Source organism: Oncorhynchus clarkii, chromosome 7, assembly GCF_045791955.1.
Source record: "Oncorhynchus clarkii lewisi isolate Uvic-CL-2024 chromosome 7, UVic_Ocla_1.0, whole genome shotgun sequence".
Taxonomy (NCBI): domain Eukaryota; kingdom Metazoa; phylum Chordata; class Actinopteri; order Salmoniformes; family Salmonidae; genus Oncorhynchus; species Oncorhynchus clarkii.
The window spans coordinates 77193829-77221733 of NC_092153.1; the positions used below are offsets into that span (position 1 = coordinate 77193829).

At 44.0% G+C, this 27905-nt stretch overlaps 1 protein-coding gene across 1 annotated transcript; it reads left to right on the top strand.

Moving 5' to 3' along the window:
* Positions 1 to 26018, top strand: LOC139414464 (protein APCDD1-like). The gene is made up of 4 exons (XM_071162378.1): positions 1 to 517; positions 19418 to 19595; positions 21527 to 22046; positions 23902 to 26018. Exons 1-4 carry the CDS (start codon positions 472 to 474, stop codon positions 24682 to 24684), a joined length of 1527 nt encoding a protein of 508 aa, XP_071018479.1. The 5' UTR covers positions 1 to 471; the 3' UTR covers positions 24685 to 26018.
* Positions 26019 to 27905: the final 1887 nt, after the last annotated feature.

Here is a 27905-nt window from a genome sequence, read left to right on the forward strand (position 1 = left end):
AAATCAACAGTCAGACGGGAGCACACACAGCCACACACACAGCCGCACACACAGCCACACACAGCCACACACAGCACGCAAACAGAGTGCAGCCCAGGAGCAAGTTAGACATCCGAGGGAGGGAGGGAGAGAGAGAGAGAGCGCGAAAGAGAAGAACCCTCTTCTCTACCCTTGCACGCTGAGTTTAGTAGTGTGAGAAGGTTGTATCAAGCAGATGATTCTGACTGAGTGGACTGAATTTCATACCATGGGAGACACAAGCTGAACTAGAAGAGGAAACCAACCCTCACCATCTGATCTGTAAAGGACCCCTGTTCAAATAGGATTATTGGACTTTCCCTTCTCAATCAGTGGCATGGTGATGTCCTAAATGACCAGCACATATTGAAGTGGCTGCTTGTTCTGGACCACAGTGGACTTTGAGAATTTTTTTCTAAGTGTGTGTGGGAGTGTGAATGTGTGAGCGGGATCATGTCAGGAGGACGTTTCAGTCACCTGTTGAGGGTACTGTGGCAAGGTGAGTTCACGCCTGCTGTCTCTGTCCGTCTGTCTGTCCATCTCTCTTTTGACCTGTCTGTCTGTCTGTCTGTCTGTCTGTCTGTCTGTCTGTCTGTCTGTCTGTCTGTCTGTCTGTCTGTCTGTCTGTCTGTCTGTCTGTCTGTCTACCTCTGTCTGTCTGTCTGTCTGTCTGTCTGTCTGTCTGTCTGTCTGTCTGTCTGTCTGCCTCTGTCTGTCTGTCTGCCTCTGTCTGTCTGTCTGTCTGTCTGTCTGTCTGTCTGCGTCTGTCTGTCTGTCTGTCTGTTTGTCTGTCTGTCTGTCTGTCTGTCTGCCTCTGTCTGTCTGCCTCTGTCTGTCTGTGTCCTCTGGTTGACCTCGACACCCAGGGACACAACAGTCTTTGTCCACTCACTTTGCATCTGGACAGTAACATCTTTAACAGCCGAGCCTGATGAAGCTGAAGCCTCATTATGTTTTCATTATGATTCAATTCTAATAGTTGATTTATATTCATGATGTAAATTATGGTGAATTGTCACTCAAATGTAATATTTTCAGAAGTGGATTTTATAGGCTACATGTATTAAATGTCATTGTTTTGGAAAGAAAAGCAATATTTTTGTCCATTAAAATAACATAAAATTGATCAGAAATACAGTAGAGACATTGTTCATGTTGTAAATGTCTATTGTAGCTGGAAATGGCAGATTTTTTATGGAATATCTACATAGGCGTACAGAGGCCCATTCTCAGCAACCATCACTCGAATGGCACGTTGTGTTAGCTAATCCAAGTTTATAATTTTAAAAGGCTAATTGATCATTGGAAAATCCTTTTGCAATTATGTTAGCACAGCTGAAAACTGTAAAACCAGCCCTTTTTAGACTAGTTGAGTACATGGAGCATCAGCATTTGTGGGTTTGATTACAGGCTCAAAATGGCCAGAAACAAAAAACGTTCTTTTGAAACTCGTCAGTCTATTTGTCAGTCTATTCGTCAGTTCTGAGAAATTAAGGCTATTCCACGAGAGAGATCTGAACTGAAGATCTGGTACAATGCTGTGTACTACTCCCTTCACAGAACAGTGCAAACTGGCTCTAACCAGAATAGAAAGAGGAGTGGGAGAGCAAGAGGACAAGTACATTACAGTGTCTAGTTTGAGAAACAGACGCCTCACAAGTACTCAACTGGCAGGTTAATTAAATAGTACCCACAAAACACCAGTCTCAATGTCAACAGTGAAGAGGCGACTCCTGGATGCTGGCCTCTTGTCCTCATGCTCAGTTGTGCACTGGGGCCTCCCACTCCCACAGGATTGGTGAACAGAAATGCAAGGGTTCATAAACAGAAAAATCTGTCTAAAACTTTACACATACACTGCTGCCATCTAGTGGCCAAAATCTCAATTGTGCCTAACCTGGAATAGTACATTATGGCCTTTCTCTTGCATTTCAAAGATGATGGTACAATTTTTTTTCTTTGTATTATCTTTTACCAGATCTAATGAGTTATATTCTCCAAGATTAATTTCACATTTCCACAAACTTAAAAGTGTTTCCTTACAAATGTTATCAAGAATATGCGTATATTTGCTTCAGGTCCTGAGCTACAGATTTGGGTATGTCATAGGTGAAATTTAAATTAGACTAGTAGGATTTCAAAAGGCTCTCATTCTCTCTCCGGAGAGACAAACTGGCATAGTTAGCCTAGGACCCCTTGAAAAAGCCTTGCTGCGCCCAAACAATGGTTCCCCAGGAGCAGGGAAGCGTGGCCCTGGAACTAATGTTGCCATTATGGTAATAGCTGGAATAACAGGACACTACCATTAACTGACCCTACCTCAGGATAGCGTTTAGAGTTGATTTTCCTCCTTGGGGAAGCTAAGCATTTTGCCCGTTAGGGCGGGTTAAGATGACAAGCCAGGAGACAGTGGAAGGCATCTGCCCACTCATAATCACCATAATAGCCTACACCCTGCTGCTTGGGGCAAATAGAATGGTATTTGAAGAGCTGTTTTTCAAGTAGGGGAGACAGGAGCATTTGAGTCCCTTGCCCCAGACACACCCCACGGGCACTTAGCCACAACCCCAGAGGATCTTTGTCATGAGCAACCCATTCATCATTGTTTGTGGATCAAAGATGGTATTCAAGAAACTTCTATTAACTTTCATTAGTGGTTGGACATACATGTTTGAATTTTTTAATTGTGTGCTTTATACAGATTCCTATCCTATATTGATCGTGTGATTTTTGTGTCAATTCCTAAACCTTTTGGAATGATGGTAAAAAAAAAAAAATTGGGGGGAGTGGCTAGGCACAAATTGTGCCTATTGCAAGAACTTAATTCTGTTGATGAACTTTGTCAGGCAAACAATACAAGACTACTTCCTGAAAAGGGTTTCCAGACAGACAATAGCCTAAGGATTGACTTAAGACTCTTCCAAGAATCTTACATATTGATCCAGACTTTTGGGCAACTCTACCTATCTTAATGTTGCAACAACACAGCAACAATGTCAATACTTGGCTTATTTACGTAACACCGAATGACCTTACCTCTTTATTAGTTGTACCCCTCTCCCCTCATCCTGTATCGTATTGGTGAGATATGGCTGAGAAACACTCTGTTTGAATGAGGGTAAATAGAGTCAAATAGAATATTGTATGTGATTTTAAAAAAATCAGATCATATGAGACAAATGTTTGAGATATGACACTACCCAGCGACTGTAAGAATTTCACCAAACCAAAACAGCGAGGGTTGAAAAGAAAGTCAAACATTTTTACAAGTGAACTATTCCTTTAAGATGAAAGCAACCCACTAATCAGCTCAGAGGAATGTATGTGGGTGAATGTTGGTAGTGTTTGGTGAGAAGAATGTCTGTGGGTGGATATTGGTAGAGTTTGGTGAGAGGAATGTGCAGTGTGGTGTTAGGTCAATGGGAGCCAGAGTGAACCACAAAGGAACTGGCATGTCCTAGTGGAAGAACCCCTTCATCCCATGACGAAATCAACAGGGCCACTGGATTAGGTCAAGTTGAACTTTTATGAAAAGACAACAATGGGGGGCGATATGACTCGAGAGGGGAGACTCGAGAGGAGACTCAAGGGGGGAGACACGAGGGGGAGATTTGAGGGGGGAGACTCAAGGGGGGAGACACGAGGGGGAGACTTGAGGGGGGAGACTCTAGGGGGGAGACTCGAGAGGGGAGACTCAAGGGGGTAGACACGAGTTGGAGACTCTAGGGGGGAGACTCGAGAGGGGAGACTCAAGAGGAGACTCGAGAGGGGAACAAATAAAACCATTCCCGGTGCCCCCCGTGAAGAAATACCCTTATGAATGGCTGATGTTGAGGATATCTTTGGGAATGTGAATGGCTGATGTTGAGGATGTCTTTGGGGATGTGAATGGCTGATGTTGAGGATGTCTTTGGGAATGTGAATGGCTGATGTTGAGGATGTCTTTGGGAATGTGAATGGCTGATATTGAGGATGTCTTTGGGAATGTGAATGGCTGATACTGAGGATGTCTTTGGGAATGTGAATGGCTGATGTTGAGGATGTCTTTGGGAATGTGAATGGCTGATGTTGAGGATGTCTTTGGGAATGTGAATGGCTGATGTTGAGGATGTCTTTGGGGATGTGAATGACTGATGTTGAGGATATCTTTGGGGATGTGAATGGCTGATACTGAGGATGTCTTTGGGAATGTGAATGACTGATGTTGAGGATGTCTTTGGGAATGTGAATGGCTGATGTTGAGGATGTCTTTGGGAATGTGAATGGCTGATACTGAGGATGTCTTTGGGAATGTGAATGGCTGATGTTGAGGATGTCTTTGGGAATGTGAATGGCTGATGTTGAGGATGTCTTTGGGAATGTGAATGGCTGATGTTGAGGATGTCTTTGGGGATGTGAATGGCTGATGTTTAGGATGTCTTTGGGAATGTGAATGGCTGATGTTGAGGATGTCTTTGGGAATGTGAATGGCTGATATTGAGGATGTCTTTGGGGATGTGAATGGCTGATGTTGAGGATGTCTTTGGGGATGTGAATGGCTGATACTGAGGATGTCTTTGGGAATGTGAATGGCTGATACTGAGGATGTCTTTGGGAATGTGACTGGCTGATGCTGAGGATGTCTTTGGGGATGTGAATGCGTGATACTGAGGATGTCTTTGGGGATGTGAATGGCTGATGTTGAGGATGTCTTTGGGAATGTGAATGGCTGATGTTGAGGATGTCTTTGGGAATGTGAATGGCTGATGTTGAGGATGTCTTTGGGGATGTGAATGGCTGATATTGAGGATGTCTTTGGGGATGTGAATGACTGATACTGAGGATGTCTTTGGGAATGTGAATGACTGATGTTGAGGATGTCTTTGGGGATGTGAATGGCTGATACTGAGGATGTCTTTGGGGATGTGAATGACTGATACTGAGGATGTCTTTGGGAATGTGAATGACTGATGTTGAGGATGTCTTTGGAGATGTGAATGGCTGATACTGAGGATGTCTTTGGGGATGTGAATGGCTGATACTGAGGATGTCTTTGGGGATGTGAATGGCTGATACTGAGGATGTCTTTGGGAATGTGAATACTGCTGTAAAGAGGAGGAGGATTTAACAGCATGAGGAGAGACAAGATCGTTGGTACATTGAGACTTTTGTACGTCCCAAATGAGAACCTATTTACTTTATAGGGCACGTATTTTGACCAGAAGGTGTCCATATATAATTGGGACATCATTGTAAAGGACAGTGTATTTTCAATAACTTCACTTGTTAAATGAAGGAAATACATACATAAATAAGGAATTAAAAACCTCTTTAAACGTGTGATACAATATGTGATACAAAATGTGATACAATAAAATGTTATAGCAAACATTTGATTGGGCTGTTATATTATGAAATCAGCGCCTGGGAAAGGGAGATAGAAATGTAATGAATAGAGCTGACATTGTTTCCTGATTCTACACGTCAGAGAGGCGTGTTTGTTCCACATGATATATTTCTATCAGTGTGGTGTCCTGCTGAATACATTCATGCATCAATCAATACATGGTGGAAATATTCGAAGCCTTGTCCCTATTTAATACATTTTTTTAAAATTCAACCTTTATTTAGCTAGGCAAGTCAGTTAAGAGCCAATACTTCTTTACAATGATGGCCTACCCCGGCCAAACCCGGACGACTCTGGGCCAATTGTGCACCGCCATTTGGGACCCTCAATCACGGCATGATGTGATACAGGGACTATAGGGACTGTAGTGGACTCCTCTTCTACTGAGATGCAGTGCCTTAGACCGTTGCACCACTTGGAAGCCTATGAGGAGACCTGAGGATATGTTTTCACCTTCAGTACATGGTGGTGAGATACTTTTCTTTCCTCCCCAATTTCATGACGACGATCTTGTCTCATTGCTGCAACTCCACAACGGGCTTGGGAGAGGCGAAGGTCAAGTCATGCCTCCCCCGAAACATGACCCACCAAGCCGCGATCCTTAACACCTGCCCGCTTAACCCTGAAGCCAGCCGCACCAATGTGTCGGAGGAAACACTGTTCAACTGATGACCGCTGTCAGCTTGCAGGCGCTAGAGTCACTAGAGCGTGATGAGCCAAATAAAGCCCCCCCCCCCACCCCCACCCGGCCAAACCTTCTGCTAACCTGGACAATGCTGGGCCGCCTTATGGGACACCCGGTCACGGCCGGTTGTGACACAGCCTGTGATGCAGTGCCTTAGACCGCTGTGCAACTCGGGAGGCCCTAGAGATACTTCTCTCTATAAAAGTGTTGCTGCTATTACAGTGCCTTCGGATAAGTATTCATACCCCTTGACTTAATCCACACTGTGTTGTGTTACAGCCTGAATTCAAAATGGATTAAACTGATTTTCTTTCTCAACCAACTACACACAATACCACATAATGACAAAGTAAAAACATGTCTTTAGAATTGTTGTTGGGGTAAGTCTAATTTACATAAGTATTCCTTTGGTGGTGATTACAGCTTTGAGTCGTCTTGGATATGTCTGTATCAGCTTTGCACATCTGGATTTGGGGATTTTCTCCCATTCCTCCTTGAAGATTTTCTCAAGCTCTGCTAAAACCCCCTAGAGTCAATGTCCACGCCCACGTGGAAATCTCATTAGTAAAATAAAAAAATCCCCATCAAAATCCGTTAGTTTAAGCTAGAGATGTGTTTTTTGCAAGGTCTGCTTCTCAATCCACCGCATCTGACGATGTCACCCTTCCGCATCTGCGGTGAAAGGTACCGATTCTAGAGCAGTGTTTGTAAGACCATGAGACATCCTGTAAATCGGTCTTCTCACGAAAACATCTGTAGCGTCAGAATGGTTTGGTGTACTATTATGTCCACCCAATGGAAAGATGAGACTCTCCCGAAAACGAGGATGTTCCCCATTTTGCTCTAAAAACCCCACAACTGTCATGGAACTCATCTGAAGTTGGCACAGCCGATCTGCCAAGTTCTGTCTGTAGAGTCTGAACAGTTTGGGTTACACACTAAGATGACACCTCTGTGGAAAGGTGAGTTTCTCACGGACACGTCCATGTCACTAGGATGCCCACAAGCCCCACAAGACTAGTTTGATGGTAGCCTGGTACCAGTTTAAGTTAGATGGGGAGCGGCGATGAACAGCAATCTAGAAGTATTTCCACAGATTTTCAATGGGATTCAAGTCTGGGCTTTGGCTGGGCCACTCGAAGACTTTCACATTCTTGTTCTGAAGCCATTCCAGCGTTGCTTTGGATCATTGTCATGTTGGTACGTGAATCTTTGCCCCAGTCTAAGGTCTATTGCACTCTGAAGCAGGCCTGTAATTTTCATCATAGGTACACTTCAACTATGACAGACAAAATGAGAAAAAAAATCCAGAAAATCACATTGTAGGATTTTTAATGAATTTATTTGCAAATTATGGTGGAAAATAAGTATTTGGTCACCTACAAACAAGCAAGGTTTCTGGCTCTCACAGACCTGTAACTTCTTCTTTAAGGGGCTCCTCTGTCCTCCACTCGTTACCTGTATTAATGGCACCTGTTTGAACTTGTTATCAGTATAAAATACACCTGTCCACAACCTCAAACAGTCACACTCCAAACTCCACTATGGCCAAGACCAAAGAGCTGTCAAAGGACACCAGAAACAAAATTGTTGACCTGCACCAGGTTGGGAAGACTGAATCTTTCTGAAAGCACTCCATATCCCCGATCCTTGCTGTGGAAGCCAACACAGCACAGTCTCTGAAAAAGCAGCTGTGCTTGATGGGACCGGAGCCAACTCAACCTGCAGGACAGATTGTATCTGCACTGTACCACTCACACGGTGACGGACGCCCACACACACTGAAGCATGCATCCCATAATTTTTGTCTTCTCAGTGGTTAGTTTATACTTATAGTTCTACTACCGGGCCGGACACCCCTTTGCCTCCAGAACAGACCAAATTTTTTGGGGGCATGGAAATGTTGCTCACTTGGTATCAAGTGACCTGATGTGTGCCGGGTAAACATTCCCCACACCATTACACCACTGCCAGAAGCCTGTACCGTTAACACCAGGCTTAGGGCAAATCCTGACTCTGCCATCAGTATACCATGCTCAAAGTCGCTTAGGTTACTTGTTTTGTCCATTCTAATGTTTAATTGAACAGCAACTGAATGCTTCAATGCTTCAACCTAGCTAATGCTTCAACCTAGCTAATGCTTCAACCTAGCTAATGCTTCAACCTAGCTAATGCTTCAACCTAGCTAATGATTCAACCTAGCTAATGCTTCAACCTAGCTAATGATTCAACCTAGCTAATGCTTCAACCTAGCTAATGCTTCAACCTAGCTAATGATTCAACCTAGCTAATGCTTCAACCTAGCTAATGCTTCAACCTAGCTAATTTCCGATTCATACGAAATTCTTTGACTATAGAGGTAGCAAAACTGTACTTCAAATCTATGGTACTCCACCACTTAACATACTGCTTGACTAGTTGGGCCTAAGCTTGCTGTACAACATGAAAAAAAAACATTCAGTCTGTCTACAAGCAGGCTCGCAAAGTGCTTGATAGGAAGCCCAATAGCCATCATTACTGTTACATCGTCAGAAAACATGAGCTCCTGAGATGGAAAAATCTTGTGCAAGATTCAAAATTCTAAATGGCCTGGCTCCCCCTCCACTCAGTACTTTTGTTAAACAGAAAACCCAAACATATGGCAGCAGATCCACAAGGTCTTCCATGAGATGTGACTGGATGTAAGGAAAAGCACCTTTAGTCAATCTGCTTTCTCTGTGAGAGCGTGCCATGTCTGGAACACACTGCCATTAGACACACACAACTACACCACCTATCACACCTTCACAAAAAAACATGAAGACATGGACAAAGGCCAATCAGACTTGTGAACATAATCCCTAGCTGTGTGTTGTCTCTTTCCATGTTATATGTTGTCTGTAGCTTGTGTGGAAACACTTTGTTGCTTTTATGTATTTTGTTTTGTTACTTTTTGTGCTGTTTCTCTGTCTGCATGCTGTGTTGTTGTCCTATGTTCCTCTGTCTGCATGCTGTGTTGTTGTCCTATGTTCCTCTGTCTGCATGCTATGTGTTGTTGTCCTATGTTTCTCTGTCTGCATGCTATGTGTTGTTGTCCTATGTTGCTCTGTCTGCGTTCTATGTGTTTCTTGTCCTATGTTTCTCTGTCTGCATGCTATGTGTTGTTGTCCTATGTTCCTCTGTCTGCATGCTATGTGTTGTTGTCCTATGTTCCTCTGTCTGCATGCTATGTGTTGCTTGTCCTATGTTGCTCTGTCTGCGTTCTATGTGTTTCTTGTCCTATGTTTCTCTGTCTGCATGCTATGTGTTGTTGTCCTATGTTCCTCTGTCTGCATGCTATGTGTTGTTGTCCTATGTTCCTCTGTCTGCATGCTATGTGTTGCTTGTCCTATGTTGCTCTGTCTGCGTTCTATGTGTTTCTTGTCCTATGTTTCTCTGTCTGCATGCTATGTGTTGTTGTCCTATGTTGCTCTGTCTGCGTGCTATGTGTTGTTGTCCTATGTTTCTCTGTCTGCATGCTATGTGTTGTTGTCCTATGTTGCTCTGTCTGCGTGCTATGTGTTGTTGTCCTATGTTTCTCTGTCTGCATGCTATGTGTTGCTTGTCCTATGTTGCTCTGTCTGCATGCTATGTGTTGCTTGTCCTATGTTTCTCTGTCTGCATGCTATGTGTTGCTTGTCCTATGTTGCTCTGTCTGCATGCTATGTGTTGCTTGTCCTATGTTGCTCTGTCTGCATGCTATGTGTTGCTTGTACTATGTTGCTCTGCATGTGCTCACTTCTCATTGATTGTCTGTATTGTTATTGTAATTGATTTTAATAACCTGCCCAGGGACTGTGGTTGAAAATTAGCCGGCTGGCTAAAACCGGTACTTTTACTGAAACGTTGATTAACGTAAAATAAAAAGAAACTCAAACTCAAACTCGGCCTGCTTTATACAGCAAGCCACAGCCACCTGACTCACTGTCTGTAGAAGTGAATAGGGTGTACATACATTTTCAGATGCATTTAGATGCAGATGCATCTATACTGTCAAAAGTTTGGACACCTACTGCAGCAGAGGTAACACTGGGTCTTTTTTCCTGTGGCGGTCCTCATGAGAGGCAGTTTCATCATAGTGCTTGATGGTTTTTGCGATGGCACTTGAAGAAACTTTCAAAGTTCTTGAAATTTTCCAGAATGACTGACCTTCATGTCTCAAAGTAATGATGGACTATCATTTCTCTATGCTTATTTGAGATGTTCTTGCAATAATAAGGACTTGGTCTTTTACCAAATTGGGCTATCTTCTGTATACCACTCCTACCTTGTCACAACACAACTAATTGTCTCAAATGCATTAAGAAGGAAAGAGATTCCACAAATTAACTTTTAACAAGGCACACCTAATTGAAATGCATTCCAAGTGACTACCTCATGAAGCTGGTTGAGAGAATGCCAAGAGTGTGCAAAGCTGTTGTCAAGGCAAAGGGTGGCTACTTTGAAGAATCTCAAATATAAAATATACTTTGAATTGTTTAACACTTTTTTGGTTACTACATGATTCCATGTGTTATTCCATGTGTTATTCCATAGTTTTGATGTCTTCACTATTATTCTACAATAATTCTACAATAATAGTACAAATAAAGAAAAACCCTTAAATGAGTATGTGTCCAAACTTCTGACTGGAACTGTATATTGTGGTATACAGTGGGGCAAAAAAGTATTTAGTCAGTCACCAATTGTACAAGTTCTCCCACTTAAAAAGATGAGAGAGGCCTGTAATTTTCATCATAGGTACACTTCAACTATGACAGACAAAATGACAAAAGAAATCCAGAAAATCACATTGTAGGATTTTAATGAATTCTTTAGCAAATGATGGTGGAAAATAAGTATTTGGTCAATAACAAAAGTTAATCTTAATACTTTGTTATATACCCTTTGTTGGCAATGACAGAGGTCAAACGTTTTCTGTAAGTCTTCACAAGGTTTTCACACACTGTTATTGGTATTTTGGCCCATTCCTCCATGCAGATCTCCTCTAGAGCAGTGATGTTTTGGGGCTGTTGCTGGGCAACACGGACTTTCAACTCCCTCCAAAGATTTTCTATGGGGTTGAGATCTGGAGACTGGCTAGGCCACTCCAGGACCTTGAAATGCTTCTTACCAAGCCACTCCTCCGTTGCCCGGGCAGTGTGTTTGGGATCATTGTCATGCTGAAAGACCCAGCCACGTTTCATCTTCAATGCCCTTGCTGATGGAAGGAGGTTTTCACTCAAAATATCACGATACATGGCCCCATTTATTCTTTCCTTTACACGGATCAGTCGTCCTGGTCCCTTTGCAGAAAAACAGCCCCAAAGCATGATGTTTCCACCCCCATGCTTCACAGTAGGTATGGTGTTCTTTGGATGCAACTCAGCATTCTTTGTCCTCCAAACACGACGAGTTGAGTTTTTACCAAAAAGTTATATTTTGGTTTCATCTGACCATATGACATTCTCCCAATCTTATTCTGGATCATCCAAATGCTCTCTAGCAAACTTTAGACGGGCCTGGCCATGTACTGGCTTAAGCAGGGGGACACGTCTGGCACTGCAGGATTTGAGTCCCTGGCGACATAGTGTGTTACTGATGGTAAGCTTTGTTACTATGATCCCAGCTCTCTGCAGGTCATTCACTAGGTCCCCCCGTGTGGTTCTGGGATTTTTACTCACCGTTCATGTGATCATTTTGACCCCACGGAGTGAGATCTTGCGTGGAGCCCCAGATCGAGGGAGATTATCAGTGGTCTTGTATGTCTTCCATTTCCTAATAATTGCTCCCACAGTTGATTTCTTCAAACCAAGCTGCTTACCTACTGCAGATTCAGTCTTCCCAGCCTGGTGCAGGTCTACAATTTTGTTTCTGGTGTCCTTTGACAGCTCTTTGGTCTTGGCCATAATGGAGTTTGGAGTGTGACTGTTTGAGGTTGTGGACAGGTGTCTTTTATACTGATAACAAGTTCAAACAGGCGCCATTAATACAGGTAACGAGTGGAGGACAGAGGAGCCTCTTAAAGAAGAAGTTACAGGTCTGTGAGAGCCAGAAATCTTGCTTGTTTGTAGGTGACCAAATACTTATTTTCCACCATTATTTGCAAATAAATTCATAAAAAAACCTACAATGTGATTTTCTGGATTTTGTTTTCTAATTTTGTCTGTCATAGTTGAAGTGTACCTATGATGAAAATTACAGGCCTCTCTCATCTTTTTAAGTGGGAGAACTTGCACAATTGGTGGCTGACTAAATACTTTTTTGCCCCACTGTATATACATTCGAAATGTAAGATATGTTGGAATGTATTTAAAATGTATTAAATATTATTTATTTTGAAATACATTATTTTTAATATATCTCACATCCATTTATATATCTCTATCCATTTTAGTTTATCTAAAAGTATATTTAATTGTTTTAAAAAAATTATGAGACACACACACACACACACACACACACACACACACACACACACACTCCCCCCAGTAATCAGGAAACTGGGAGGCTCATTACACCAGATGAAGAAGCTTTCCTTCTTCTCCTTCCGACCAACTGCACCTCATCAGGCCTGGACACACACGCAAAAAAATGAAAAGAAACCACGAAAGCAAGAGAGAAAAAAGAATCTGAAATCCATCCAAAAGACATGAGGCATAAACATGGCTTTTTCATCAAGGGAGAGCTAACCAGGAGGAGATGGGCATGGCATGTGTTCGCTCCACACAATAGCCATGTAGCAGTGTATGGAGTCATTCAGGGTTTTGTCATCAAGCTTTGGAGCAGTGAGAGAAGAAGAGAGAGAAGAAGAGAGAGAAGAAGAGAGAGAGGCAAACTACAGAACAGTAGCCACAGGCTCTGGGACGCAGTCGAGTCTGACGGGCTGGCAGGCTTAATGATTGATTGACTGACTGGTTGGCTGGCTGATTAGCTGACTGACTGGCTGGCTGATTAGCTGACTGGCTGGCTGGCTGATTAGCTGACCGACTGGCTGGCTGGCTGATTAGCTGACTGAATGGCTGGCTGATTAGCTGACTGACTGACTGGCTGGCTGATTAGCTGGCTGACTGGCTGGCTGGCTGATTAGCTGACTGGCTGGCTGGCTGATTAGCTGACTGGCTGACTGGCTGGCTGATTGGCGGACTGACTGGCTGATTAGCTGACTGACTTGTTGGCTTACTGACTGCCTGGATCCTTGTGTGTGCATTGCAGTTCCAAATAGAGAGGTACACAAAAAATGATTTTTGCTCGGTGGAAATTATACTTTTAATATTACGTGTTTTGCTTTTCCATTATTTATCTTTGGTCTTTCTCTCTGCATTGTTGGGAAGGAATATGGTGTAAGCATTTCACTGTTAGGCCACACCTGTTGTTTACTAAGTATGCGCCAAATACAATTTGATTTGATTTAAAGGAGACATGATATGGAGAGGCTCTTTTCCTCCAGCAGTAGAGGAGACATGATATGGAGAGGCTCTTTTCCTCCAGCAGTGGAGGAGACATGAGGTGGAGAGGCTCTTTTCCTCCAGCAGTGGAGGAGACATGAGGTGGAGAGGCTCTTTTCCTCCAGCAGTGGAGGAGACATGATATGGAGAGGCTCTTTTCCTCCAGCAGTGGAGGAGACATGAGGTGGAGAGGCTCTTTTCCTCCAGCAGTAGAGGAGACATGATATGGAGAGGCTCTTTTCCTCCAGCAGTGGAGGAGACATAATATGGGGAGGCTCTTTTCCTCCAGCAGTGGAGGAGACATGATATGGGGAGGCTCTGTTCCTCCAGCAGTGGAGGAGACATGAGGTGGAGAGGCTCTGTTCCTCCAGCAGTGGAGGAGACATGAGGTGGAGAGGCTCTTTTCCTCCAGCAGTGGAGGAGACATGAGGTGGAGAGGCTCTTTTCCTCCAGCAGTGGAGGAGACATGAGGTGGAGAGGCTCTTTTCCTCCAGCAGTGGAGGAGACATGAGGTGGAGAGGCTCTGTTCCTCCAGCAGTGGAGGAGACATGAGGTGGAGGAGAGCGAGCTGCCAAACCCTAATCACAAACACAAACAAACAAATAGGAGCCCGGAGGTCCATCATAAATGGCATCCCTTCTATAAATCAATGTCTGCGGTGTGTGTGTGAAAGATCCTGCGATGGAATATCCAGGCAGGTAGATGACTTTGGCCAGGGTTCAGACATACATGTCTGTCCGGATGGCAGTGGTAGGGCCGGGCCGGTGTCCCAAATTGAGCCCTCTTCCTTTTAAACTGCACTACTTTTGACTAATGAGCCCTGTTCAAATAAAGGAAATAGGATGTAATTTAGGATGCATCCTGGGGGTTAGACCACACACGATTCACTGCACTGCCCCCTGGTGGGTCTAACTGTAACCACATACGGGTCACACTGCAGGTGAGGCCATTGATGAGCAGAGGCTTAGCGGCAGTACAGTGGCACCCTCCATAGGTTACAGACAGGACTGTGTACAAGTCTTTTGTAGACAAGTCTTTGGGCGCGTCCCTCTTCCCAGGTGTTGCTGACGCATGCCAGATCTTACAATGCCCAGATAGCTATTTTAAAGGTGGAATGTGCAGAAATCTCTCCACCATATAAAATTCTAATAGTTTGTCTAATTTCAGTTTGCGTGACAAAACAGGCAGTCATAGTGTAGAGAATCACTGTACCATCTGAACCGCTGTGAAATATATTTCCCATAACTACAAATATTGTATTTTACGCTGTTTGAAGCTGGTGTACAAAACCAAAAGTAAAAGACGCAAAGATGAAACTTGAGAACGGGAAGCATAGAACTCTTAGACTTGCTTTCAATGAGAATGACTGATCTATAACTCACAGTTCTATGTGAATTTGGTTGGTTCACCCCCCAAAAAAGTGACATATTCCAGCTTTAAGTATCATCTAACCACAGCATATGTTATAGCAGTCTGTCAGTCGATGACACAGTCCATGACGTGGCATGCAGCCATTGGTTGACGCGTGTAACGTCTGAGCGACCTTACTCTGGTGGTCAGCCAGAAATGACAGCAATTGGATGAGGCTGCAGAAATGTAACCATTCTCAAATTCATGGACCTCAGAGCTTTGGATACAAAGAGTGAACCTCCTGAATCTAAATGATAGTTTTAACCATTGTTTTGAGGCTATGCATGGTCTGTTTACAATTACAATGTTTACTAACAAAGGAGTAAAACGAGCTTATATTTTGGGTGATGATGGGGTACGACAGTTGAACTACACTAATGAGGCACTACACTAATAAGTTATATTCTTCAAGGATCAATGGGTATATCATATATTTAAAAGTATAATAATGAATGTAGCAATTGCAGATTGGCTCTTTAAGGTACAATCTGCATTATGTACAGCTGTTTCAACTAAAGGGAAAATCTGGGATTGGTACATCTATTTTTTGGGGACTTATAAGATAATTCTTTCTAGCCATAAATTCCTAAGGAATATAAGTTCTACATACCTCATGACATTAGAAGTCCAATAGTCTCAGATCATAACCCAAACGATGTATGGTTTCAAAACATGTTTATTACTTTAATGTTCATCTCATGGACTATCAGTCCTTGCATCCATAGCTCCAAATTAAAAGTGGTTACATTTGTCCCCATTCATTCATAGCACACCAAGTGGTAGGGTTGCTGATTGAATAACAAAATGGCCACAGGTGAATAATCAGTGGTAATTATTGAATTATTCTAACAATAGATTACGGAAAACTACTAGGTTGCCTGGTAACACTAAGTCTAAAGTCAAGCTATGATAGTCTTTTGTTAAATGAAACCATATGTCCCATTGGCATGAGATCCATGGAAGGAGAGAAACGGAATGACAACTCCATACAAAACTCTGGCAAAACGGCCCAAATATCGCACCCTAAAAGATTCTTCATAGTCATATCACATAAGGCTTGTGCATTCATTGGCGTTTGGTGAGTAACTGTTTGGCAATTCACATTTTCTCTACTAATGCGAAACAGACCTGTCAAATGACCAAAGAGGAACAAATTAATTAATCATGATTCGTATTTCAGCAAATCCCTCTCTCGGGAACAAAATGCGTCACTTTGACGCTTAACCAATAACAGAGACACGGAGAATATATACATACATCTTTGGGAAAATTGCAAACATGTTTTTCTGCTTTGGACAATTATTTTGTATATTAACAAATTGACTTTAATCTCAATTTTAAAAAAGTGCCTCTAGACAAATCTGGGTAGTGCCTCCACAAACCACCCAAACAAAACATGGTGCTGAGTAGAGAGAGTGTCTGAGTGAGTGTCAGACAGTGCTTATAAGGCAGCTGCAACGGCACGCAGAAACCATTCCAACATCTAAAGAACAAACATCCCCAGGCTGACTTTAAGAAGTAGACGAAAAATCGAGTAGGATGCCTTGGGGCGACTCGGGCGGCCCTCTCTCCTCGTCCCCCTAAACCCTTGATGAGCTATACATGAGTGCAATGTAATTTAACCAGATGCTTTCGAGCCAGAGCCTTCACATTGACACTTCCACAACCAACTCCCACTTCAACCTCAACTGGTGACGTCCCCTCGCAAACAGCAGAAGGTCGGGGAGCAAAGTGAGCTGTATCAGAGACAAACATGGGACGGGGGACGAGCTTCCCGGAGCAGACCCAGATAACATCCGTAAAGCTGTCCACGGGGCCATGACGAAGCCCACCAACCCCCGGTCCTGAGGGGACAGACTAAGAGACAGGCGGATTGAAGACAGAGATGGGCTGATTGAAGACACAGACACTGACTGATTGAAGTGACAAGCCAACCCCAGAAGCTATCGCCTAGGTGCATGTGGCCAGGGTCTGATTAAAATCGATATGTGCTTTGTAATGGAGGGAGAACAGACACAACACAGGGACAGAGAAAGAGATAGAGAGAGAGAGAGAGAGAGAGAGAGAGAGAGAGAGAGAGAGAGAGAGAGAAAGACAGAGAGAGCGAGAGAGAAAGAGAGAGAAAGAGAGAGAAAGAGAGAGAGCGAGAGAGAGAGAGAGACAGAGAGAGAGAGAGAGAGAAAGAGAGAGAGAGACAGAGAGAAAGAGAAGGTCTAAGCAACGGAAATAAAAACACAGACAAAAAGGAGACATAGAAGAAGAAAGAGAGGGAGAGCAGGGGGGTGAGGGAGAGCAGGGTGGGTGAGGGAGAGCAGGGTGGGTGAGGGAGAGCAGGGGGGTGAGGGAGAACAGGGTGGGTGAGGGAGAGCAGGGTGGGTGAGGGAGAGCAGGGTGGGTGAGGGAGAGCATGGTGGGTGAGGGAGAGCAGGGTGGGTGAGGGAGAGTAGGGTGGGTGAGGGAGAGCAGGGTGGGTGAGGGAGAGCATGGTGGGTGAGGGAGAGCAGGGTGGTTGAGGGAGAGCATGGTGGGTGAGGGAGAGCAGGGTGGTTGAGGGAGAGCATGGTGGGTGAGGGAGAGCAGGGTGGGTGAGGGAGAGCAGGGTGGGTGAGGGAGAGCAGGGTGGGGGATCGAGAGCAGGGTGGGGGATCGAGAGCAGGGGGGGTGAGGGAGAGGAGGGGGGTGAGGGAGAGCAGGGTGGGTGATCGAGAGCAGGGTGGGTGAGGGAGAGGAGGGGGGTGAGGGAGAGCAGGGTGGGTGAGGGAGAGCAGGGGGGTGAGGGAGAACAGGGTGGGTGATGGAGAGCAGGGTGGGTGAGGGAGAGGAGGGGGGTGAGGGAGAGCAGGGTGGGTGATGGAGAGCAGGGTGGGTGAGGGAGAACAGGGTGGGTGATGGAGAGCAGGGTGGGTGAGGGAGAGGAGGGTGGGTGAGGGAGAGCAGGGTGGGTGAGGTAGAACAGGGTGGGTGAGGGAGAGCAGGGGGGTGAGGGAGAGCAGGGTGGGTGAGGGAGAGCAGGGTGGGTGATGGAGAGCAGGGTGGCTGAGGGAGAGCAGGGTGGATGAGGGAGAACAGGGTGGGTGAGGGAGAGCAGGGGGGTGAGGGAGAGCAGGGTGGGTGAGGGAGAACAGGGTGGGTGAGGGAGAGCAGGGGGGTGAAGGAGAGCAGGGTGGGTGAGGGAGAGCAGGGTGGGTGAGGGAGAACAGGGTGGGTAAGGGAGAGCAGGGTGGGTGAGGGAGAACAAATGGGTGTCTGTGGAGACTCGTCCCCTTGCTGTTTCAACATTTAACTGGGGAGATTGAAACCGGAGCCATAGTGTCTCTCTATCAAATAGCCATCCTCCTGCTGGATCCCGGTCCATCTCCTCACACTCGAGGCATTTGGGTTCAATCAAAAATCTACTAGGGCACGGTTGTCTTGGTCTCTGCTGAAATTAAATGGATGTGGGCCTTGCCCCATCAAAAGCCAGTCTATACACATAAACAAGTACATAACAATATGTGGGTATACAGTAGCAGTCAACAGAAATATAGAGATTGCAGATGTGCATGCGTCAGATCCCTTATGCTGATAAATTAGAGAAAAATGTACTGCTTTTGGTATGAATCAATGCACCATGCTAATGTTTGTTGTTCTCGGTCGAGCTACGATTATATCAACATTGGGAAAGTAATTCAAAAGTGCCAAAGAAGGGCCTAATTCATCTAATTTAATCTCCTTAGTTGCAGCCATTAGATGTAGTTCTTTATCACACACACACACACACACACACACACACAAACATTTTGTAGTTTGGGGGATATATATGTGTGTGTGTGTGTGTGTGTGTGTGTGTGTGTGTGTGTGTGTGTGTGTGTGTGTGTGTGTGTGTGTGTGTGTGTGTGTTGGAGTTCGAGGCCAGCTGTTGGCTGATTGAGGTGACAAGCTAACCCTAGAAGCTATCCTCTTGGTGCATGTGGCCAGGGTCTGATTCAAATCAATATATGGCCTATAATGGAGCCCATCACATATCATTACATGGAAAATTACAGAAATGTGAACCCTTAAACTGCTTCCAGTCAACCCGAATCTTGTTCGCAGCTGAAACAGGGGCGGACAAGAACCAGAAATTGGCATTTCCAACACACCGACTGTGTTTTCCTATTGGCCTACTTTATAAGCCAAGTTAGATGGGCCCAATGGGCTGAAAATGTACCAGCCTATCTGGCATTTGCACGAAATGCCAGATGGCCAGTCCGGCCCTGACCTGAAAAACTCAGGGAGTGAATAATTTCCATTGGCTATTAATTGTTCTGTGTGTCACCCCCGATTTGTGATGGATGAGGTTGATAATCATCTTCCAAGCATATAATTTTGTGTTTCTGTTTCGTGTAATGAACAGTACTCGGTGGATCGTTGATGTTATGTTTGAGATCTGAATTATTGAAATAATGATTGAAATAGTGATAACCGGGAGTGTTCTTGTTTTCTTGGTTCTAGCTGTGCTTGTGTCAGGGAGCAAGCTATGGGAGGTACCCACAGCCCCCTTAGGATTTTCCTCCAACCATACAACCAGCCTGGAATGGGAGCCACAGTGTCAGTATCGCCACTTGCAGGATGGCGTCAGAATCACAGCCGACATTCCCCCAAAACTGGAGGGCAACTGGGTGTCAACCAGGCAAGTTCTCTGCATTGTTCAAAGAAATGCTCTGAATATTCACTTTTTTCTAAAATATCAGGTTCAGACAGTGTTGAGGAAGCTACTCTGAAAATATAGTTTATCGAGCTACCAATTCCTTCACACTGGAAGAAGTTAAGCTAAACTTTAAGCTACCCTTAAGAAAAATATAATCTACTTAACTAAAGTTACTTTTAAAAAGTAGTTCACTACATCCAAACTACTTGGTGATACATTATCATATCTAAATCAGAAATGTCATAGACCTACAGAAGTCCAGACAGGAAATGAATATAAAAATCCTGCTTTATGTCGAGATCACAACTTATTTATCTCATGATCACGACTATGGGATGATACATTTCATTGTAACATCATGCTAGTTGGAGTTCATTATCAGTTTATAAGTAGAGAATGTTAGCATGCTAAATGTCCTTTACCTTGAGCTAAGAGTTGGTGGGCATTTAAGCCCTGAACAATGGCTGACAGGCAACCCTGTCTCCCACCTGTGTGCCACCCACAAGACCACTTGGCTAGTCTTGCGAGTGAGCGAGCTAGATAGTTAGCTAGGTCTTGTTAGCTTGTTATCAATGCTTGTTGTTAGCTAGCTGACTACTGTAGCTAGCTAGCTTGTTATCTATGCTTGTTGTTAGCTTGCATAACTGGTATGTGTATAATTGTAAGGGACACTTCCTGTTTTATGGATAATATTTACATGTACAGAGTGGATGAGCTCCATTCCTGACTGGCTGATCAGATTCAATAGCAGCCTCAGAGGCCGATAAGCCAGTATGCTGCCTTGCAGGCTGTCTGCAACGTGCCTTACATACGGCCTACAAGGCAGCATCCTGATTTATCAGCCTCTGAGGCTGCTATTGAATCTGATCAGCCTGTCAGGAATGGAGCTCATTCACTCTGTACATTTAAATCTATACATTTAAATATATACATTTAAATTATACACATACCAGTTATGCAAGCTAACAACAAGCATTGATAACAAGCTAGCTAGCTACAGCAGTCAGCTAGCTAACAACACTACCTATGTCCTCTCTGGACTTCTGTATAGACTACAAATTGCAAGAACACATCACTCTGGAGACAGATGTTATTAACAGAAGGTGTAATTAGGCATATTAAATTCAAAAAAATTGTTTCAAGTGAGAATTAGGCAAGTCTGATGCTGAAAAAGAAAGGAAATTATTTCCTACTTCACCCATATTTTCTCTTCTTTTTGCAAAAAAAAGTAATGTGTAGTTCCAGTAGTTTGCGACACCGCTACATGGTAAAACAGTAGTGTATAGTTACAGTAGTTAGCTACATCGCTACATGGTAAAACAGTAGTGTGTAGTTCCAGTAGTTAGCTACACCGCTACACGGTAAAACAGTAATTAACTACTGAAAACACTATCTAGAGTTGAATTTAGTTCAAGTACCACCAAGCTACTGCAAAATGTTAAATTACTAGTTGAACTGCATGTAGTTCACTACTCCCCAACACTGGCTTCAAGTCATGTAACATGTCCTGGTTAACCAAATGTAATGATAAATAGGGAAGCTCTTCTATAGGCCTTCTTTGGATTTGTGAAGGTGCTGCTCGGTCTTGGTGTCCTCCCAGGTGATTCAGACATCATTGTTTGCGCAACAATTCCATATAGTGAATTGATATATCAATCATGTATCCATCCATCTATCATTTTAGTAATTCATTCATCCATCTATCTTTTTAGTCATTCATTCATTCATCCATCCATCCATCATTTTGGTAATTAATTCATCCATCCACCATTTTAGTAATTAATTAATCCATGCATCCATCCATAATTTTAGTAATTCATTCATCCATCTACCCAGCCATCATTTTATTCACCCATACAGTACATCCATCGTTTCATTCAATAATTGTATTTCAATCTCTTCATCCTGTGTAGATGTGAAGTTCGGCCTGGTCCTGAGTTTCTGACCCGGTCCTACACCTTCTACCCGAGCCACCTGTTCAAGGCACTGCAGCACTATTACACTGACAGCGGGTGCGAGGAGCCCACCTACTCTCTGGTGGTATGGGGCAAGCTCCGTCTACGCCAGGCGTCCTGGATCACCCGGGGTGCCACCGAGACAGAGCACCACCTTCACAAAGTGGGCATCGTCATCCACAGCCAAGGCGCTATGCACAGGCCGGCCGCCCGTCTACCCTCTGTGTGTGTGGGCCTCACCCAGGGCAGCATGGTGCCCGGGCACCTGTATGAGCTGTATAACGCCCAGGCAGGGAGGGCCTGTCTGGGTGCCCTGGGGTTCTCGATGATGGAACTGGGCTTGGTGAGAGTGGAGACCCAGCATAAGCCCCATGGAGGTCTGGTTCAGGAGCTCTTCTTTGGGGACGTGCACACGGACTGGACAAAGAGGACGTACTATCGACCAACGGGTTACCAGCAACCACTGCAGAACGCTATGGTGAAAATATGAACACTCCATTAAGATACTGTACAGTTATGGGAGGGGGTGGTAGGGTTAGGGAATAATAATAAAGGAAAATGTATTTATATATACTGTTTACAAAAAAATATATGGGGAATTGGAAATGATGCAGACAATTACATTGATGGAATCTACAATCTATCTGTAATATTAAAGCTGATCACCCCCCCCCCCCAAAATACATTTTTAAAAAGTAACTATCCTGTACATGTACAGTCGTGGCCAAACGTTTTGAGAATGACACAAATATTAATTTTCTCAAAGTCTGCTGCCTCAGTTTGTATGGTGGAAATTTGCATATACTCCAGAATGTTATGAAGAGTGATCAGATGAATTGCCATTAATTGCAAAGTCCCCTCTTTGCCATGCAAATGAACTGAGTCCCCCCCAAAAAAATCCCCTGAATTTCAGCCCTGCCACAAAAGGACCAGCTGACATCATGTCAGTGATTCTCTCGTTAGCACAGGTGTGAGTGTTGACGAGGACAAGGCTGGAGATCACACTGTCATGCTGATTGAGTTCGAATAACAGACTGGAAGCTTCAAAAGGAGGGTGGTGCTTGGAATCATTGTTCTTCCTCTGTCAAACATGGTTACCTGCAAGGAAACACGTGCCGTCATCATTGCTTTGCACAAAAAGGGCTTCACAGGCAAGGATATTGCACCTAAATCAACCATTTATCGGATCATCAAGAACTTCAAGGAGAGCGGTTCAATTGTTGTGAAGAATGCTTCAGGGCGCCCAAGAATGTCCAGCAAGCGCCAGGACCGTCTTCTAAAGTTGATTCAGCTGCGAGATCGGGACGCCACCAGTACAGAGCTTGTTCAGGAATGGCAGCAGGCAGGTGTGAGTGCATCTGCACGCACAGTGAGGCGAAGGCTTTTGGAGGATGGCCTGGTGTCAAGAAGGGCAGCAAAGAAGCCACTTCTCTCCAGGAAAAACATCAGGGACAGACTGATATTCTGCAAAATAAAGAATGGTACCAACACATCCTCCGAGAGCAACTTCTTCCAACCATCCAGGAACAGTTTGGTGACGAACAATGCCTTTCCAGCATGATGGAGTACCTTGCCATAAGGCCAAAGTGATAGCTAAGTGGCTCGGGGAACAAAACATTGATATTTTGGGTCCATGGCCAGGAAACTCCCCAGACCTTAATCCCATTGAGAATTTATGGTCAATCCTCAAGAGGCGGGTGGACAAACAAAAACCCACAAATTCTGACAAACTCCAAGCATTGATTATCCAAGAATGGGCTGCCATCAGTCAGGATGAGGCCCAGAAGTTGTTTGACAGCATGCCAGGACGGATTGCAGAGGTCTTGAAAAAGAAGGGTCAACACTGCAAATATTGACTCTTTGCATCAACTTCATATAATTGTCAATAAAAGCCTTTGACACTTGTAATTGTACTTCAGTATTCCATGTTAACATCTGACAAAAATGTCTAAAGACACTGAAGCAGCAAACTTTGTGAAAATTAATATTTGTGTCATTCTCAAAACTTTTGGCCATGACTGTAGATCAAGGCAGGGATTTTAATTCAACGGTGTCTCAGGACATTATAAAGGAATGTAGTCATTCTCTCCATCCATTCTTCATCTGATGCTGAATGCCTTCCATGGTGATAAACTAACTAACTCAAGCATAAAACTGTGTCCCAATATCCAAACGAGCATACTATTTAGTATGTCTGGTCAATACATGGCTTCATACTACAGTATTTAGTAGATCTGGTCAATACATGGCTTCATATTAAGTAGCGTGCCATTTTGGATGACAGTTATATTGTATAATCCTAACCATTACTATTCCATATCTATTTCCACCAGCACCACATCCACCCCTGCCCGGCGTGCGCCCTGGTCTTCCGGGCCTCAGAACAACGCCCCCCGGTGTTGCCCCATGTCCCTGCGTCGGCCCCTCCATCTCTGCACGGCCGCTGGGTGAGCCAACGCTGTGAAGCCCGGCCTGCCGTCCTCTTCCTCACCCGAGACTTCACCTTCCGCCCAGATGAGCACTCCTGGGAAGGCTTCTACCACCACTACTCGGACCCCTCCTGCAGCCAGCCGACCTTCACCCTGCAGGCCTCGGGCCACTATGCTCAGGGAGACCCCTCGGCCAAAGTGGCGGGAGGCACCGAGTTTGTCTTCAAGGTGACCCGGGTCAGTGTCACCATCCTTGAGGGGGCCACGGCCAGGGTGCTCAACGAGACCCGGCCAGGAAGCTGCGGGAAGGTGGGGGGCTGGGAGGTGGGGGTGGAGCAAGACGTGACCCCCACGGATGGGTGTACCGTCTTGGGAATCAAGCTGCCACACAAGGAGTACGAGCTGTTCAAGACGGAGATGGACTATCGACGGCGCCCTCTGCTGTTCATAGGGGAGAGGCCGACGGATGGCTCCAGCCCCGACCGTCCCCAGAAGAGGCCCACGTCTTACCAGGCCCCCATGGTGCATTGTGGCGAGGAGGACACCCCCACGTCGTATCACCACACCAACCAGCTCAAGCTAGCAGCTAGTGGAGCCAAGAACATACCATGGCAGCCAAGCTTTGTCCTAGTGCTGGTCTCTTTACTGTTGCTTTGGTACGATGGAGGAACTGTTCACAGTGTATGAGGAAGAACCATGTTCTCCTCCTCAATATCAAGATAACGGCAGACCAAATAAAAGATGGCTTTGCAGGAGAGAATGATTTGTAAAGGATGGTACTCTATGTTCAGCAACCTGAATAAGTCAATCCTACGACAATGACATCAGCAGTGTTGATGCCCTTGACATTGTGTAAAAGGAAACTGACGAACATTCAACAAGTGTCAACAACTGTCATTTGAATGGTATTCCAGTGAACAATACGTACAAGAAAACTGTACATACACTGACTGTCTATACAAGTTGCATATCTATCATATTATATACAGTACGTGTATCACTTTGTTTTCTTTTAAACCAGAGATGCCTTTTGGCAAATGCTTAAGGCCCATAAGAGCTCCTTTCTCTAAAGATTTATTTTTCCTTCAAATTATATAAGGCAGTATATTTTCAAACAAAACAAAGGACAATGCTGACCAATAAATTCAATGCACAAGCAACCGACATTCAAATGGACTTCAGATTGTGTAAATCAGGAACTGGATACCAAAGAGGAAACGCAAATGTGTGTCACATCAACAGGTCCTAATCTAATGTGTTCATTTTCGATTGGAGGAAACCCCCAGCTGACAAGTGCACTAATTGGACACTAGTTTACAATGCTATCCTACAAACCATACTTATTGTCATTGTTAAATTAATTGTTATATTAAAAGGGAAGATATGCTGCAATTATTGCATTGTCTGTGTGTTTTTATATGTTATGTACAGTCTGTCCTGCTTCTTTCTCATCTTTTGTATATCTTCACAAAATCTATCATCTTGATTTACTAACCAGCTGCTTGAGAAATAATTTCTATCATTATTCTATCATTGGCTGTAAAATTAATAATGATTTTGACATGAATAATAATGAATCATAAGAATAATTAAGAATATTTAAGAACTGAGTGTGAAAAACTCATCCTTAAGGCAAAATAGTCACTTCAGTACTAAGGTAAATGCTGGATTCTTCAATCTAACAGGCTTTCCAAACAATGGTCCAAGTTTGAAAGCCAAGATGCTGGACATGAGTGCTGCAATGTGAGAACTAACTGGCATATGGCTCACACATGAAGCATTGCTATCCAGCTCCAATTTTTGGAGCATAACTCCCTGAGTAAAACACAGAGTAATATCTGGTTGGATGCATGTTATAGCCAGCCTGTAACACAATGTACCCTACTCAGCAAAATTACAATTATTGCGATTTTGAAATATTGTAGATAATTTTTTAGCTAGAAGATCATTTGTAATAGACAGGAAACTTGGGTAACACTATGATAACTGTCATGAATTAACAATAAATCATGTATAAACAATTAAGTATTTCATTATTTGTAGACCTTTATAAACAATTATAAGCATTACAAATGTATGATGACTTATACTGAGCAAAAATATAAACACAACATGTAAAGTGTTGGTCCCTTGTTTCATGAGCTGAAATAAAAAGTACCAGAAATGTTCCATAGGCACAAAAAGTTTATTTCACTCAAATGTGCACAAATTTGTTTAGATCCCTGTTAGTGAGTATTTCTCCTTTGTCAAGAAAATCCATCTCTCTGACAGGTTCGACATATCAGGAAGCTGATTTAAAAAGTATGATCATTACACAGGTACACCTATAAAAGGCCACTCTAAAATGTGCAGTTTTGTCACACAACACAATGCCACAGATGTCTCAAGTTGAGGGAGTGTGCAATTGGCATGCTGACTGCAGGAATGTCCATCAGAGCAGTTGCCAGAGAATTGAATATTCATCATTCAATTTTAGAGAATATGGCAGTATGCCCAACTGGCCTCAGAACCACAGACCCAGTGTAGCCACTCCAGCCCAGGAACTCCACATGCGGCTTCTTCACCTGCACGCGAGCGATCTGGTCAGCATGTTACAGTGATGATTATCATTTTGGATTGGTAGTTGACCATTTCTATTATTTTTAAGTCTGCATTGGCGTAATAAAATAGGAAAAGACTGAGGTTGTTCTGTGAAAGAACGGACGAAAGATTGAAGCTGGGCTTCGGTGGTGCAGTCATAAAAAGCCCAAGAGGAGAAGATCCATATGAGTCACTTTCAAAGGCAACATACTGTTCAGATTAACTCCTCTCATAATAGTGATGGTGGCTGCTAGACCCATGAGGTCATCGTTCGGGTTTGAGCAAGTGTACTCCAGGCTTGGTTTGAAAATCTAACGAAAAACCAAGAGGGAGAGAAAAAAAGACGGAAAATGACTGGCATTTATCAGAACACTAATGTGCAGGATTGTCATTTAATGGACTCTAAAGCCTCCTAAATCCATGTTCCACAACTGGGCCAATAACAACACATTGATCCACCATGGTTATGTTCCAGCTAGGAGGAGGGCAGTGATGACTGAGGAAGGCTGGGGAACGACCGCTTTTTATAGTCTGTTTGCGGTTTCTGTTGCGCGCCATAAAAGCTGAGCGTCAGGCAAGGGCGAATTACAGGGTAACCTGTTTGCAATCAAGCCAGTGGCTCGTTAAAGGCATCCGTAAAAAAAAAATTATAAAAGTGCTTTTTACTGCTCCCTATTTGGTGAAAGCGACTCCTTCCAGGGACATGCGTTGTTGTGTGCCAATTTGGCTGCGGAGTTAATTGAATGGGCTGTTCGTTGAGCAGTTGACTTTGGACGAACGTTTAGCCAGTGAGTTCTGTTAGCAAAATCAGAACCAAACCATTGTAGTGCCATTGTACCTGATGCACAATGCTAATCTAAATATGTGCTCAGACATTCAATTATCTGGAGAGCTTCCCCAACTGTGGGAAAGTCTGGATTCTGAAGTGGGGTCTCCGAAAAGTGTCATTCTTCGTGCAGGAAAAGAATGCTCCGTAAAATAACTAGAAAAAAGGCAAGCCAAACATGCTGAGAAAGGTTTCCTTTCAGCGAAACAGGGTTTCCAAACCTCAGACATTTCGGTGGGTTTGTCTTACTAATGCCCTGTGAGAGAACACTTGATCCAGTCTTTAGAATGTACAGTCGTGGCCAAAAGTTTTGAGAATGACACAAATACTAGGTTTCACAAAGTCTGCTGCCTCAGTTTGTATGATGGAAATTTGCATATACTCCAGAATGTTATGAAGAGTGATCAGATGAATTGCCATTAATTGCAACGTCCCCTCTTTGCCATGCAAATGAACTGAATCATCCAAAAACATTTGAACTGCATTTCAGCCCTGACACAAA